The sequence below is a fragment of the Amphiprion ocellaris genome, chromosome 2 (genome assembly GCF_022539595.1).
Source record: "Amphiprion ocellaris isolate individual 3 ecotype Okinawa chromosome 2, ASM2253959v1, whole genome shotgun sequence".
Taxonomy (NCBI): domain Eukaryota; kingdom Metazoa; phylum Chordata; class Actinopteri; family Pomacentridae; genus Amphiprion; species Amphiprion ocellaris.
The window spans coordinates 3,647,509-3,663,341 of record NC_072767.1 but is presented as its reverse complement, the minus strand read 5'-3'; the positions used below and the strand labels follow the sequence as shown (position 1 = coordinate 3,663,341).

Sequence of the window (15,833 nt, the reverse complement as noted above, 5' to 3'; positions counted from 1 at the left end):
ACAAATTTGGGGGATTTTTTGAAAATAAAACTTTTAAGGGAAACTTTTAAGGAAGTATTGGAATTTTCTTCCTGAAAATTTGGGGAATTTTTTTGCTGCATTTTTGGATTTTTTTCAGACAAGGAAACTATATTTTTTGGGGCCCATAAATGAGGACTAGGGTTAAAAGAAATAATGAATACAATCTGTATCTAATATTGGCTGCCATCAATAAAAATAATGTAACCAACCGAACAAAGGAATCAGATGAGAGCAGTTAGTCCAAATGGAACTCTAAAGCTTACAGTGTGAACATAACTGAGGATACTAAGTCATGTTGCTCCACTTAGATTTGACAGAACAATCTATTCTCATGAAATTTAAAATTTTTTGAAACCTCAACTGTGATGTTTGAAGTTTTCTGTTTATATTAGATGAATGGTTGAGTACTTTTTACTGCACTGGACAGTACAAATGTGACAGATACTAACTGAAAACTGAGCTGGACTTTCACCTTCTATTCTGTTTTGCATTAATGCGTCATGTTGAGGTGTTGTATTTGATTTAGTTTGAAGTTGTGGGAAAACATATGAAGTTGAATCGAAGTTGTAACTGGGTTGTGGCGAGTCGACTCCTCACTGACCGTCTGTTGAATCTGCAGAGCGACGAGGAGTTCACCGGGCAGCACTTTGGCGTTCGGGTTTGCCACCTGGTCAACGATAAGAACCCGGTGCCGATGGTTCTGGAGATGATGCTGGAGCATGTGGAGATGCACGGCCTTTACACCGAAGGCATCTACCGCAAATCTGGTTCTGCAAACCGCATGAAAGAGCTGCACCAGCGACTAGAGACAGGTCAGGACTTCTACATGACGTCTGTGTTTTCTTCTGTTTCTAACGCCTCTAGTTTTACCCTGTGAACCCCAATGCTGTCGCTTTTTTCATCACTTTGGACTCTGGTTGTTTATTTACCGAATAGAAACTCTAAATAACATGTTTAGAAGTGTTTTTTTCATGAAAATGAGCCCTGTTTTGTATTAAAATGTCTCAGATTCACCTCAAGCGTCTACAACTGCTTATAAATACGCTTCCTGTCGCAACAAAAAGTTCCTCCTTCACTGACATTTTCCAGTAAAATATCAAGACGTACACATTTTTAGTAGCTTTTGTTGCTCCTAATGGTCTTAGTTTTTCATTTTATCTTAGAAATTTGTTGCTGTTTTGGCATGTTTTAGTATTTTTTAGATCTTTTTCTAATTAATCTTAAAGTTTTTATCCTAGCTTGCTTTTTAAACCTGCAATAGAACAATAATAATTGAATTTCTGCACCTCTATGGAAGCAGCACAACAGAAGTAGAGAAAACTCAGAAATGTCTTCTGTGCAGTTTTGACACAGTTAAAAAGCTGCAATTTTTTATTTAATATTTTAAGTTAAAAAACATTATTTATTTTACAAAAATGTAAAAACTTGGAATCAAGTATAAAATTTTTTCCACAGGTGTTATCAAAACTGGAAAAAATTGTAGATATTTTACTGCTTACATTTTTAATTTGTTTTCATTTTCACTATAAAACACATTAACATTTGTACATCCTTTTCACAGGACATTTTGCTTTTTCTATTATTCTTCTTGTTTATTTTTATTGACTGCACATTTTTACTTATTTATCTGTCTTTTTGGTGGTTGGAACTGTACTTTTTCTGCTGTAACAACAAACTTCCCCTCACAGATTAATAAAATATTTCTATTCTATATCCTATAAACACTGCCAACTGTTCAACCAAAAAGTCCCTGAATTTTAGTCGCATGACTGTTTGTCACAGATGAGTCACTAATGGCTTCACTTTGGCATCAAGGATTGCAGATTTTTTTGTATTTTACAGAATCTTGTTAGAGTAAATGGATTATTTTTGGCAATTTTAATGAAATATGGCCATTTTAAGCGTTGACAGAACAAATGAGTAATTCAAGGAGAAGTCAGAAAATTAAAAATGTGAGTTTTCTTGCAATTTTGGGTTCAAAAAATGGTACTTGTTTGAACCAACGTGCCTTTTGGGGTTCAGAGGGTTATGCTTCTCTTTATTTTTTTGAACATAGCACTCTGTAAATCTGTGCTGCTTTTTGTGATGGTGTTGTATTTTTGGTCTGTTTAGACCCCCACCTGGTCTGCCTGGAGGACTACCCCATCCACACAGTGACCGGCCTGGTGAAGCAGTGGCTGAGGGAGCTGCCAGACCCACTCATGACCTTCACACATTACAGCGACTTCCTGCATGCAGTGGGTGAGGAGGACGTTCCCCACTAGGGGGAGGCGTTTTACAATTCACACCTCTTATGTGTTCAGCTTCGACGTCCTGTGGTTCCAGAGCCACAAACATCACATGACTAGTAGTTAGATTCAGCTGAAACCAGATATTCAAGGTGTTAGAAAGGTTTACTGGTCATGATAAAAATGAAAGAGGCATTTTCTAAACTGCAGTGGTTCAGGATTTGATTTATTTTGTGTTCCGTGCTCTTGTTAGAACTTCCAGAGAAGCAGGAGCAGCTTCACGCCGTCTACAAAGTCACGGAGGAGCTTCCAACTGCAAACTTCAACACATTGGAGAGACTCGTCTTCCACCTCGTCAGGTACAGATTTCTATGTTCTGTGTTTTAATGTGGCCGTGATATAAATCCATAGAAAACAGTCATTCTGTATTGTACTCCCTATGACATTTTGTTCTTTGGAAATTGTCTTTTTATCCTCTGTTTTATTACTTAATAAGAAGTCATTCTATGAAAAATCTATCAGAGCCTCCCTCCTGACCTCCTCAGAATCTGATTATTCTTTTATCTACAGTAACTCTAGTATATTTAATAAAGCTGTGCAAAATTTTACCTTCATTCTATGAATATTTTCCAAATTACAGGCCTTTGAAGTACATTTTTTCATCATTTTTGAGCCTCATAATTTCTTAAGTACATATAAGTATCCCTAAAACACCAAATCAATTTTACATCAACTGCAGGTGTCACAATTAAGAGACAAAATCTTGTCCAGTGTGATATTTTGATCATCATTATTATGGGAGTTTGTCTGTACAGAGTCCTAGAAACAATCACTGGTTCCCTGGACGTGTTTATGGTTTTTCTGATAATTCACCAGAGTAAACTTTAAAAAGTGCATTCTGGGGAAACTTCCAAGGATGGTTTTGTGTTTCTTTGTGGTCATTTAGTGTCTATTTGTGGTTGTTTTGTGTCTCCTCTGACCAGAGACCTCTTCTGTTGATATGAATGCCAACACTAGCTTCATGAAACTAATTTCCTTGGTTTTGTCTTTCCTGTTCCTGCAGAGTCTGCAAAGAAGAAGCTCACAACCGCATGTCTCCGAACTCATTGGCCATCGTGTTCGCTCCATGCATCCTTCGCTGTCCGGACACCGCCGACCCGCTGCTCAGCATGAAGGACGTTGCCAAGACGACCACGTAAGACGAAAGCCGCCTCTGGATTCTACAGCTTTAAGTCAGCTTTAATCCTGCTTGATGTCGTGTTGCCCGTTTGGTGTGCAGGTGTGTGGAGATGATCATCCACGAGCAGATCAGACGCTACAACGAGAAGATGGAGGAGATCGAGCAGCTGGAGTACGCCGAGGCTCTGGCTCTGAACCAGCTCAAACTCAAGAGGAAGAACACGGTGAGGAGCCGAACGCTGCCTCAATCTGGACCAGCCGAGGTCGACCGAAACACCCAACATGTTTAGATCGGCTGCTTAGATGTAGAGAGATGAAGTTTTACTGCTGTAAAAGTCACATATAAATAAGAACTAGTCAATTACACGTCCTCAAAATCACAAACTGTTGTTTAGAGCCCGACCGATAAATAACAGTAATAATATCAAGAATTTCCTTCGGTACTGATAAATATTTATCTTATTTTATCTCAACTGTTTATCCGATATTAGCCTGTGACAGATATGTTGGCATAAAAAACTTTCTTTTACAGAACATAATACAGAAAAAGAAGCTTTAGATCATTTAAAAAAGGTTTTATGATGTTGTCTGTCCAGCAACTCTATTGTTTACAAAGCTCTGTCTGCAGCACATGTAGCAGAGCCGATGGTGGTGCGGAGTCGAGCTTTATCTTCATGCAAAGCTGCTATCTAGCTTCTGAAATAAATAAAATTAATAAACAATGACTCCATCAGTTTGCATTTTGAGTGTAACGTTGACATATATATAAACAAATACATTGATACCATCATTTTTTTACTCCTTAAAAAATTATTAAATCAAGAATTTCCTTCAGGATTAATAAAGATTTATCTTATTTTATCTGATCTGTTTAGCCGATGTTGGCCTGTGACAGATATATTGGCATAAAAACTTTCTTTTACAGAACATAATACAGAAAAAGAAACTTTAGATAATTTAGAAGCAGTTTCATCACATTGTTTTTGCAGCAGCTCCATTGTTTACAATGCAGCGCATGTAGCAGAGCCGGTGCGGAGTCAAGCTTTGTTTTGATGCAAAGCAGCAGCCAGCTTAAACAAGAACCCCGTTAGTTTTTCTTTCTGTACAATATAATATACAAAACTTGATCTAATTTGGAAACAGTTTCATCACATAGTTTGTCCAGCAACTCCAGCTCTATTGTTTACAAAGCAGATATGACAGATATGTTGGCATAAAAACCTTCTTTTACAGAACATAATACAGAAAAAGAAACTTGAGATGGTTTAGAAATGGTTCTGTTACACTTTTTTGCATCAACTCCTACTCTGTTGTTTAGAAAACTCTTTCTGCAGCACATGTAGCAGAGCTGACAGCGGTGCGGAGTAGAGCTTCTTTTCATTGAAAGCTGCTAGCTAGCTTAACCGTCATGTTGTCCTGCGGGTCAAAATTGACCCGTTTTAAAGTTTGAAAATGTGGAAAAAAATATTTTCACAGTGAAACTTCTGATGTCCACATTTTCAACATTTTTGGGAAATCTTTGAACATTTTTTGGTGGCAAAAAAGAAATGTTAAAAATGTTTCTTAAGAACATTCACAAAAAAAATCAACCAAAATCCAGCGAATTACACTGGATTTTGGTTGATTTTTTTTGTGAATGTTCTTAAGAAAATATTACAAGTTGTACTGATATATATGGAATCACTTTAGATATTTTTAGGATTTTATTGGAAGATTTTTATTCATTTTTTGAAAATATTTACAAGAATTTTCTTGTCAAATTTGGGGGCTTTTTAAAATAAAATAAAACTTTTAAGGGAAACTTTTAAGGAATTATTGGAATTTTCTTCCTGAAGGTTTTGCAAATTTTAAGAAATTTGGGGAAATTTTTTGGCTGAGTTTTTGGATTTTTTTCAGACAAGGAAACAATATTTTTTGGTGCCCGTAAATGAGGACAACAGGAGGGTTAAGCAATAACCCCACTAGTTTTCCTTTTTGGCCGATATTACCATTAAAAATTTTCTTTTACAGAACATAATACAGAAAAGAAACTAGAGATACAGTTTCATCACTTTGTTTTTCCAGCAGCTCCATTGTTTACAAAGCAGCACATGTAGCAGAACCAACACCGGTGCGGAGGAGAGCTTGTTTTCATTGAAAGCAGCTAGCTAGTTTAAACAATAACTACATTAATTTTACTTTTTTGACTGAAATTGGCATAAAAAAACTCTTTTACAGAACATAATGCAAATAAAAAAGCCCTTGAGAAAATTTAGAAACTGTTTAATCGTATTGTTTTTGCAGTAGCTCCAACTCTATTGTTAACAAAGCAGCGCATGTTGCAGAGCCGATGGCGGTGCGGAGTAGAGCTTTTTTTTTTTTCATTGATTAGATAAGCCTTTATTTATCCCACTGTGTGGACATTTGCAGTGTTACAGCAGCAAAAATAAATAAAAATAACCCAAAATATACACAAGTACTAGTTATATAAACAGCAATATTCATATTATTAGTAGTATTAAGCTGCTAACTAGCTTCTTAAATACATTATTGCAAAGTTACTAAACAATGATCCCCTTAATTTCTATTTCAGTACAACTGACATGTATATAAATAAATACATCTTTACCATAATCTTTTTGCTTTTAAAAATCAGTTTCTTGCCCCACATATCCAGCATCGGTCGGGTTCTACTGTTGTTCTCAGGCTACTTATGGGTAACGTGGCCAATGTTCCTTGTCTCTCTTTAGCACTACTGGCATGTACCTCTCAGGTTCACACCTAGTTTCAAAGGAGTGGTACGTATTGTCCGGTTCTCCTGGTACAGTAGATGGTAGTAGTCGTAGTTTGTAGCGGTGTGCCATGTCCCAGCGCCTGTGCATGGCATGCTGTAGATGTGGGTGACGCTCTGGCTGTTGTGTTTTATTTATTCATTTATTTATTTTGGTATCTTTCCTTCCTACTAACCGGCAGTAGACTGCATGTTGCTGTTAGTTTGGTTCATGTCCCGCTTTTGATGTGAAGGATTTTCGCTGTTTTTCTTGTTTTCCGTGTGAGAGAACAAGATGGTTCTGGGTTGGTGACCTGCAAAGCTTGATGGTTATGATGCACTTTTGTCTTTATACTTCTTACTGAAAGAAGACCACAAAGCTCTGAATGTCATTTTGTTTATTTATCAGTTCTGGATCGTGTCTAACTTTAATCTTAGCTACAAACACTGTAAATGCTATTTGGACAAAAGGGTGAATGCGTACGTTATTTACGCCACTGCATTTATATTTTGTTCCTTCATAAAAGTGCTGTTTTATTTCCTGTGCAGATGCATGGAAACCACAAGCACCGTCCACCCCGCTTTTCTTTCTCACTAACAAACTCTGGTTCAGATTTGGGTTGAAGTTGTGTGTTTTCTGGCATATTAACAGGTACTTATTGAGGTTGTTGAGGCGTCGGTATGTGATGCTGTGTCTTCTGCAGGTGCATGAAAAAGTCCCGTCTGATCTCAGCGTGGTTCCTGAAGAACCTCTGGACTCTGACACAGAAGCTGAGAAGAACCTGGTGGAACGGATCAAGTCCATCAAACAGGAGAAGTAAGAATCATCTCTTATTATTCGTCACAGTTACTTTCTGTAAGGAGATAAAACATGGCAGCACCTCACAGTCCGGTTAAAGTCAAAAAACAAAACAACACCCTGAGATAAAACTGTTGTCAGATATTTAAATAAGATCCTGAAGGAACCCTCAGACATTTTATTTTCTGACTGCAAACTAATTACTCAATGTCTTTTATTCGTTCTTCTGTCACTTATCAACAAACAGAACTTCTGATGTGTCTGGTCACAAATTTGATCCACAAAGTTTATTTATCCAAATATTTCTTATGTATCTGTGCTCTTATAAGTGCAATATGTACATATGTTTCCATGGCTACATGTGTTTTAAAAAGGGTCTTAGGAAGATATGTTGAGCCTAAAGTCAGACTTTTCAGTGTCATGAAGGCTCTTTTAACCTCCTGATCGCCATGGTAACTGATGCTGCACAGCCGGATCGCCATGGTAACTGATGCTGCACAGCCGGATCACCATGGTAACTGATGCTGCACAGCTACGTCACCATGGTAACTGTTGCTGCACAGCCGGATCACCATGGTAACTGATGCTGCACAGCTACATCACCATGGTAACTGATGCTGCACAGCCGGATCGCCATGGTAACTGATGCTGCACAGCTACATCACCATGGTAACTGATGCTGCACAGCTACATCACCATGGTAACTGTTGCTGCACAGCCGGATCGCCATGGTAACTGATGCTGCACAGCTACATCGCCATGGTAACTGTTGCTGCACAGCCGGATCGCCATGGTAACTGATGCTGCACAGCCAGATCGCCGTGGTAACTGATGCTGTGGAGCTAAATCGCCATGGTAACTGATGCTGCACTGCTACATCGCCATGGTAATTGATGCTGCTCCGCCGGATCGCCATGGTAACTGATGCTGTGGAGCTAAATCGCCATGGTAACTGATGCTGCACAGCTACATTGCCATGGTAACTGATGCTGCGGTGCTAACCTGCTCTGGACCACATTATGTTCAGAGTTTAGTGTTTAATTCGGCTGTAAGAAGCGTGTCCCTTTAACCAAACCTGTTGATAAGGATAAGGATAAACTTTATTGATCCCACAGTGGGGAAAGTTCACCGTTACAGCAGATCCAAAGAAAAAGTATAAAGGCAGTGCAGGAATAGATAAGAAAAAGAAACACAGTGAAAAATTGCAGGAAAAAAAACATTATATACAGATGATTTTTTTTTTCTTATAATGATCTGTACGTTACTGAAACCACTACATGAAGCCGTTTAGTTCCAGCATCACACACTGTGTTCATCACGTTGCCATGGAAACCCGACATGTATTTCGATGGCGATGCAGAAATCACATTAATATGTTTTTATGTTTGGTCCTGATTTCTTGCCAAGTCTGTTTACACCGACTGAACAGAGGTTAGAAAACTGATTATTCTACTGGTGTTTATCACATAGAATATTCAATCAGTAACATTAATTTCACTTTGATTAGGCCAAAAATTAAAGATATCATTTCCTGCTTTATGGGACAGTGTCAGACCTAAATGCACTTCAATACAATATGAAGTGTGAGTCTATGAAGTGTAACCCTTTGATGTGCAGTGTGGGTCGGGAGATTTTCCATTGGATTTGGGTCACTTTTGACCCCCATCAAACGGTTAACAGCTTTAATGTGCAGCTGTTAGAAATACGCAGCTGCATTGATCTGTAAAATAAACATATCAATGCCAGCATTCGTTTCTTGCATCATTTCCAGTAGAGACACTTTTTACCATCATAAATTTTTACGTTCCTCATTGTTCTCCATGAAAACAACCTGTCGCCTGAAGCAGCTGCATATGATGGTTTCATTTTGTGCAGAAGAGGATTCACATTAAGCATCAAACGGCTCCTTTTCTGTGAACAGAGTTTGAAGCAGAAAGTCTGAGTTAACTTAGGAACTTTGTGATACCTGGTTTTGTCCAGCCGACTTACATAAAGAAAGTCTGGATGTGTTGGACTGACTTCCTAGTCCAGTCCTCTGCTGCATCTTCTCTTGAGTCTTTTATTATTCTTTCTATATTCAGCTCGGTGTCTCCTCCAGTCTTTCACCTCTCTGATGTCCTCATCATCTCTGCAGGGAGGATCTGGCCTGTCGACTCCCAGAGATGGAGCAGCCCGGTTCGGACCAGGAGAACTTGGACTCTGAAGCGTCTCTGAGCTCCGAGAGCCTCCTGGACGAGCAGCAGCGCTCGTCGGCCCACAGCTCGGAGCCCGAAGGTCAGTATTAAGGTACAGTGCGGACTTTCCTTCCTTCTGCCTGTTTCTCTCGCTCACCTGTGGCTTTCTGACCAGACGGCGGGCCGCTGGGTGGCGCCCTCCCTGTGTTTTGTGGTGCAGGTCTTGACCAGTGATGGTGATGGGGGCGGTGACGTCTGCTCTGTAACCAAGCAGGTTGGAGGAACGGCCACCGTGTTCGTGTGTTTGTGTGCATGTAGATGCATGTGTGGCACAGCAGCATGTTCATCCACAGATAATTCACCGGACATTCGGGCACCGTAGCTCAAAAACCTTCATGTCTTCTTATTAATACAGCAGTTTTGAGTTCTTTCGTTCAGACATGCAGTGAATAGATAGATGTTGATTACCTTCTTGACAGCTTCAGCGAAAACTCTGAAACTCTGTGAGGTTCTGTGTCTTCTTTGATATTGTTCTTATCAGTTTTGTCGTTGTTATTGTGTCTTCTCAGCCATTGTTTTTATCTGTTATCATTTTGTTGTATTTTATCTGTTGCTTGCTCTGTAAAGCACTTTGATTTGAAAGTGCAATATAAATGAAGTTATTATTATATTATTATTACGGCGTGGGCGTGGTTGGCCCGGCGGATCTGGCGGTTCTACTGGGCGACCCGCTAATGCCGGCTGGTTGACACGCTGTCAGTGAGATGCTTCTGAAGAAGGAGAGAGCTTCCGCCAAAACTGTCAGGAAGGTAATCAACATCTGTCTATTCACTTTATCTCTGAACAAAAGAACTCAAAACTGCTGTATTCAGGCACCGTATCGAATCAGATGCTGGGGATTAAACCTCACTGGGCATGTTTTATCTGGGAGAACGGCTGCATGCTCTTCCATTAGTCTTCACCCTCTCTGGACAGGCTCCTCTTGGGTTTAAGCGTCTCCTCTAACTCCTGCTCTGTCCTCCGTCTCTTCCAGGACGAGGTGTTCTTCAGCAGAGGAGACTCAGGCCGATTTGTCCTCCCAAACCGTCAGACCTGGCCCAGCGGCCTAAAGCCCCCGGTGGACGGATCTCGTTACCACACCTGACCCCCGCCAGCTCCACCACCTCCCTGTCCAGCTGCGTCTCCTCCACGTCCGAATCCTCCTCCTCCTCCTCCAGGAACCCGCTGCAACGCCGCAACCCCGTCATCCCGGACACGGTGAGGCTCCCCCACGGCGTCCTCCCCCAGCCGCCAGCCTCCAGTCCGGCTCAAACTCCCCCGGGAAGCCGACCGTCCAGATACCTGGTGAGGAGACGGGAGCAGCCGGGCCGCCGCAAAGACAGCACCCAGTCGCTGTACATCGACGGCGCCGACTGCGACCTGCTGCTGCATTTCGCCTCCTGCCCTCCCTCCGCCGCCTCCTCCTCCTCCTCCATCGCCATGGTTACACCGTCTCCCCAGCTGCAGCATCACGGCCCGGAAGCCTCGAAGGGCAAGAGGCGGTTTTCTGACCTGGACATCCCCTACATGGACGACGACGCGTGACAGAAACAAGGATTAAAGCTAAAAATGCAGCCAGAGCTGAGGGGAACCAATCAAGACTCAGCGTCTCAAGTCGTCCCATGTGACAGTTAAAAAAAAAAAAAAACTGGACAAGACGTCGCCAAGCACCTTTTCTATCGTTTTAATATTTCCAGTGAATCCAGTCGGACCGGAAGCTGCACTTCCTGTGGCCTCATGATGATTCTGTTTTTTAATATGTGCTAATTCAAGAGAATATTTCCAGGTTCCAGTCGCACTTTTCATTTCCTCCACTGAGTAAAAACTCACTGAAATGTTAGCTAGTGCCTTGATATTGTACACGGACTCGACAAAGAGGCTCGTTTCTCACGGATCTTCGCTCCGACGTGGAGGGAGGGTCGTTCGAGGTAAAGATCCACTTGGACTTTTTGTGTTTATTGAACTGAACCGACACAAGACATGTTCCCAACGAGGACCTGAATGTCGCACACAACGACCGCAGTCTCGGTTTTGTTTTTTGTTTTTTTTTTTACCCGCCGCACAACAAACACCAGATTAGGAAGTCATTGCTGTCACAGAGCAAAGGGAAATGGGAGCAGCACTCGCCACTTTCTCCACCCTAAAAACGACACAAACATGACCGGGACGTGTTCAGAGATGGAAACTTTCCTCCTGGTCCAAACCGCTCGGTCCCGCCACGTTCTGCTGAAGCACAGCTCTGGACAACTTTGTTTGAAATGTAATACTAATGTTCCTCTCTGACTGCTGTCGAATGATGTCTGTTAGTCTGTCTGGAGCTGCAGGACGATGTTCCGATGTGTAATGTGTAACAGAGAGTGTATGTCTGGGACTGAATGGTATGAACTGTAACGGTTATTAGTATTAACTTTGAAAATACAGTACATGATGCTTGTAACATCTGCTGCTGTGTCTTTCTATCAGGTACAGTCAAAACAAAATCTGGATTTTAAAGAAAAGATGAACTCCAAGTTATTAAAAGAAAGAATATGGTTGCATGAAAGATCATTTATAAACTCTCCAGAGGTTAGTCTGGTCCAAAAAAAATTGTGCATTAAACTTTGCATTCAGACAGATTCAAAGAGGTTTACCTGAATGTTTTGAGTCCTGCAGTCGAATCCACAAACATCTGCAGTTCTGCAAACTTCTCACTGATGGTTTTTTTTTGCCAAATTACTTGGAAGTTCTCAGATTTTTTTTAATTAATCACCACAATCTGTCCGAAAACTTAACACCTGTACAAAAAGTGTGCATTTTTGTAAATTTTTAGCTGTAATTTTCCAAACAATTTACTGTCATTTTACAGATTTTCCCAAGTAAGTTGGTAAATTATCGGTAATAACTAGTAATATCACAGACAAAAAGAATTCAGTCACATTTTGATCATAAAGAAATACAGGCTAAAACTGCAAATAATGTCGACAAAAAATACAAATAATTATTTGGTCTTTTACAATGTAAGACTGCAAAATTGCAAAGTTTTGCTGTATTTAAATTAGCTAAAGTTTTTATTTTTTAAGAGAAATATTTGCTGTTTTTTTTAGTCTTATGAAATTATTAAAAATTAAAATATTCCATTCTTAAAAATCAGTATTTGTACAAATAGTAATCTGTTCTTTAATGATGTTTCGCCACAAAATTACACTGAATTTACTGTATTCAAATCAGCAAAAAAACTCTTATTTTACAGATATTATATGACTTTTTAAACTACAAATATCTTGTAAAATCACAGGGAAATAAATTATTCATTTTTTTTATAAACAGGCCAAAACTTTAAATATTGTCCAAAATAAAAATTTGTACTTTTATAAATGATCATTTGTTCTTTCACAGTTGACTGTTAAATTACACTTTTCTATTGTATTTAAATCAGCAAAAATATAATTTTAAATGTACATGCTGTTATTTGAATGAGAATGTGTATATATATATATATATATATATGTGTATATATATATGTGTGTATGTATATATATATATATATATATATATATATATATATATATATATATATATATATATATATATATATTTTTTTTTTTTTTTTTTTTTTTTTTTTTTTTTTTTTTTTTTTTAAAGGACCATAAAATGGTAAGCTCTTTTTTAACTGTTATTTTACAATTGTTTTTGTTTACTTAAATTACAGATATCTAGTAAAATCACAGGGGAGAAACAAGTATATAATTTCTTTTAAAAACTATTTTAAAGAAACAGGTCAAAAATGCATCAAAAATCTGAATATTTAGAAATAATACATCATTCCTTTAAAATGTGCAACCTTAAACTGAGTTTTTCTTATATCTGAATCCACTATAATATCAACATCTTACTGATATTTGTCAGTGTTTTTGCAGTTTTTTTAACCCTCCTGTTGTCCTCATTTACAGGCACCAAAAAATATTGTTTCCTTGTCTGAAAAAGATCCAAAAATTCAGCAAAAAAATTCCCCAAATTTATGAAAATTTGCAAAACCTTCAGGAAGAAAATTCCAATAATTCCTTAAAAGTTTCCCTTAAAAGTTTTATTTTTAAAAAATCACCCAAATTCTTCAAGCAATGAGTAAAAATCTTCCAATAAAATCTTAAAAATATGTAAAGTGATTCCATATATATCAGTAAAACTTCTAGTATTTTCTTTAAGAACATTCACATAAAAATCAACCAAAATACAGCGAATTTTGCTTAATTTTGGTTGATTTTTTGTGCATGTTCTTAAGAAACATTTTTAACATTTTTTCCACCAAAAAATGTTCAAAAGTTTCCCAAAAATGTTGAAAATGTGCACATTAGAAGTTTCACTGTGAAAATGTATTTCTTTTCCACATTTTCAAACTTTAAAACGGGTCAATTTTGACCCACAAATATTCAGTATTCTATGGTTTTATTAACATATTTCTTCTGCTAGAAATAAGTTTTTCTTTGCAGCACAGTAAAGTAAATGCACCTGAAGAAAGAAGTTTTGGAACGAACACTGGAGGGCGCCACACTTAAGGACCAGCAGCTGTTCTGTGATAAAAGGTTTGTTTTTCAGCTGATTACAGATTTAATGAAGCGCTTCCAGAAAACTGTCAGGACACATGAGCAGCATATTAACGTCACTTTCCTTTATATATTTGGTGGAAAGTAATTTTTTTGGACCAGCACAGGTTTCACATGATTTTATTATGAATATGTGTTTGTTAGAGGGATGGCAATAAAGAAAAGGTAGATTCAAAGTCATGAAGGAGGAAAATGGATGCATAAAAAGTAATTCATTAACTCTCTAGAGCAGGGGTATTCAATTAAAATTCAAAGAGATCCAGTCAGAGAAAATGTATTAAAGCAAAGGTCCGGAACATCATAAAGTCTAACTTCAATTAGTGCGTTATATGATGATGTAACCTAGAAGTTTTATCAGCATGTGCATGTGATCAATAACTGATCATCAAATCAAATAAATTCAGTACGGTTCAAAAACATTTTGACAACATTTATTAACAAATAACTTTTGATGTAACTGTACATCTTAAAATTAAGTGCAGAACTTGAAAAAATAATGACTAAACAACCCAAACCAGCTTATATATATCTTTAACAATACCTAAATCTCAAGAAATGTAAACAATTGAACACTTTTACATTTTTTTTCTGTCTTGTTACTCCCTTATATCCCTGCTGCTTAATGGGAGAACTGAGCTGCAGTTTGCTCTGCCAGTATTTTTTGAATTGTGTATTTTGAATTGTGGTCTGAATGGTGTCAGGGTTGTTCTCAAACACATTTGGAGCTCATTGGTCAGTCTGGAACCATATTCAGTTTTGATTATGTTCATAGTTGAGAAAGGTGCCTCCAGCTGGATGTTGAGCCAGACATGGTCAACATGTGCAGGACTATTTCCCTCTCAGTGTCGCTTTATTCATTCTCCTTTTTGTCTGTCTGTCACCTCTCAACTGTTTTCTGAAAGCAGAGCTGTGATGTTTAGCAGCTACAATACAGAGGCTTCTCTCCTCTGTTGTTGACACTGTTCTTGTGAAATTAGTGGCAGTGATTTCTGATTTGCATAAACAGACCAGTGCAAAACCGGTGGATTGTGTTTAGGCTAAATCTGAAGAAATTCTGAATTATAGCAAAAAACATTCTTTAACGTTTGACGGCATTCCAGTATATAAAAGTTCTAAAATTTGAGATTGTGGTCTGACATTTTGTAGAGAAGCAGTCTGTAATACTGATGAAATTATGCAAATGCTGCCTGAAATATATTCAGAATGGAATGTAAAATAATTGTAGATGGTGTCAAAACAAACTGAAGAACTTTTTTCAAACAAACTTTTGAATTGACTCCTGTCTTGGATCATTTATGCTCGCTGGAACGTGTGCAGACTGAACTTACTAGAAGAAAAAAGAAGTTGTTCTCTGTTTGCTAATGACATTACAACATGCATTGATGAGGAATTCATTAAAATTTTGGTGTAAACCTTAGTATGCTTTAGTCTAGAGCAGGGGTTCCCAAAGTGGGATCATGACCCAAAACTTAGGTGACGCTTACATTCTACACATTTCATTATTGAATCAATGAATTCATTGTTGGTCCTGTTATTTACTTTGTTTGTGTTACTGTTGCAACAAATATCACACCCACATCAGTGCATGATACGACAAACTAGTTGATCAGAGATGATGAGTTAAAAGATGGGAAGGGTTATGAAACAGCATCTGTCCATAACTTGCAGTGTTGCTACATCATTACTGTGCAGCTTTACTACTGCAGATCCTCCTTCAGACATGTGCAATGAAACATGCAACAAAGCTGAGTGTGTCCATGTGCAGTATCACTAAAATCTGTTGTACACTTACTGGCTTCTTTTAAGCCTAAGTGTTTATTCACTACTATATGGAACCCAAAATGTCACCTAAATGCAGCATTCTACATGGAAATGCCAGTTAAGCGTATTTGTATGAATAAGGTTATAAAAGAATGTTGACACCACAGCCTCCCTCAAAAAACGGTACCGTGCACAATAGCAGGTATATCCACTGTTCCCTCAGTTATTGGGAGTATGGCTCGTACTACAGGTTACCAGAAAACTGTCACATCTCTTTCTGATGCAATATCAACCATCCAAAGC

General features: G+C 38.4%; 1 protein-coding gene across 11 annotated transcripts in view; it reads left to right on the top strand.

Annotated features, from left to right (window-relative positions):
• LOC111581103 (unconventional myosin-IXb) overlaps positions 1 to 11,626 on the top strand; it is a 130,434-nt gene extending 118,808 nt beyond the window's left edge. For 5 of the 11 annotated variants that reach the window (XM_055017471.1, XM_055017463.1, XM_055017470.1 and 2 more), the window contains 9 exons: positions 641 to 833; positions 2,134 to 2,262; positions 2,503 to 2,608; positions 3,313 to 3,444; positions 3,529 to 3,652; positions 6,158 to 6,205; positions 6,882 to 6,994; positions 9,111 to 9,250; positions 10,184 to 11,626. In XM_055017471.1, coding sequence (XP_054873446.1) covers positions 641 to 833; positions 2,134 to 2,262; positions 2,503 to 2,608; positions 3,313 to 3,444; positions 3,529 to 3,652; positions 6,158 to 6,205; positions 6,882 to 6,994; positions 9,111 to 9,250; positions 10,184 to 10,734 — 1,536 coding nt within the window. In that variant the 3' untranslated portion in view covers positions 10,735 to 11,626. Of the gene's footprint in view, positions 1 to 640; positions 834 to 2,133; positions 2,263 to 2,502; positions 2,609 to 3,312; positions 3,445 to 3,528; positions 3,653 to 6,157; positions 6,206 to 6,881; positions 6,995 to 9,110; positions 9,263 to 9,325; positions 9,425 to 10,183 lie in introns of all 11 variants that reach the window. The other 6 variants (XR_008603999.1, XM_055017475.1, XM_055017473.1 and 3 more) reach the window with 6 other exon arrangements.
• The last annotated feature ends 4,207 nt before the right edge of the window (positions 11,627 to 15,833 follow it).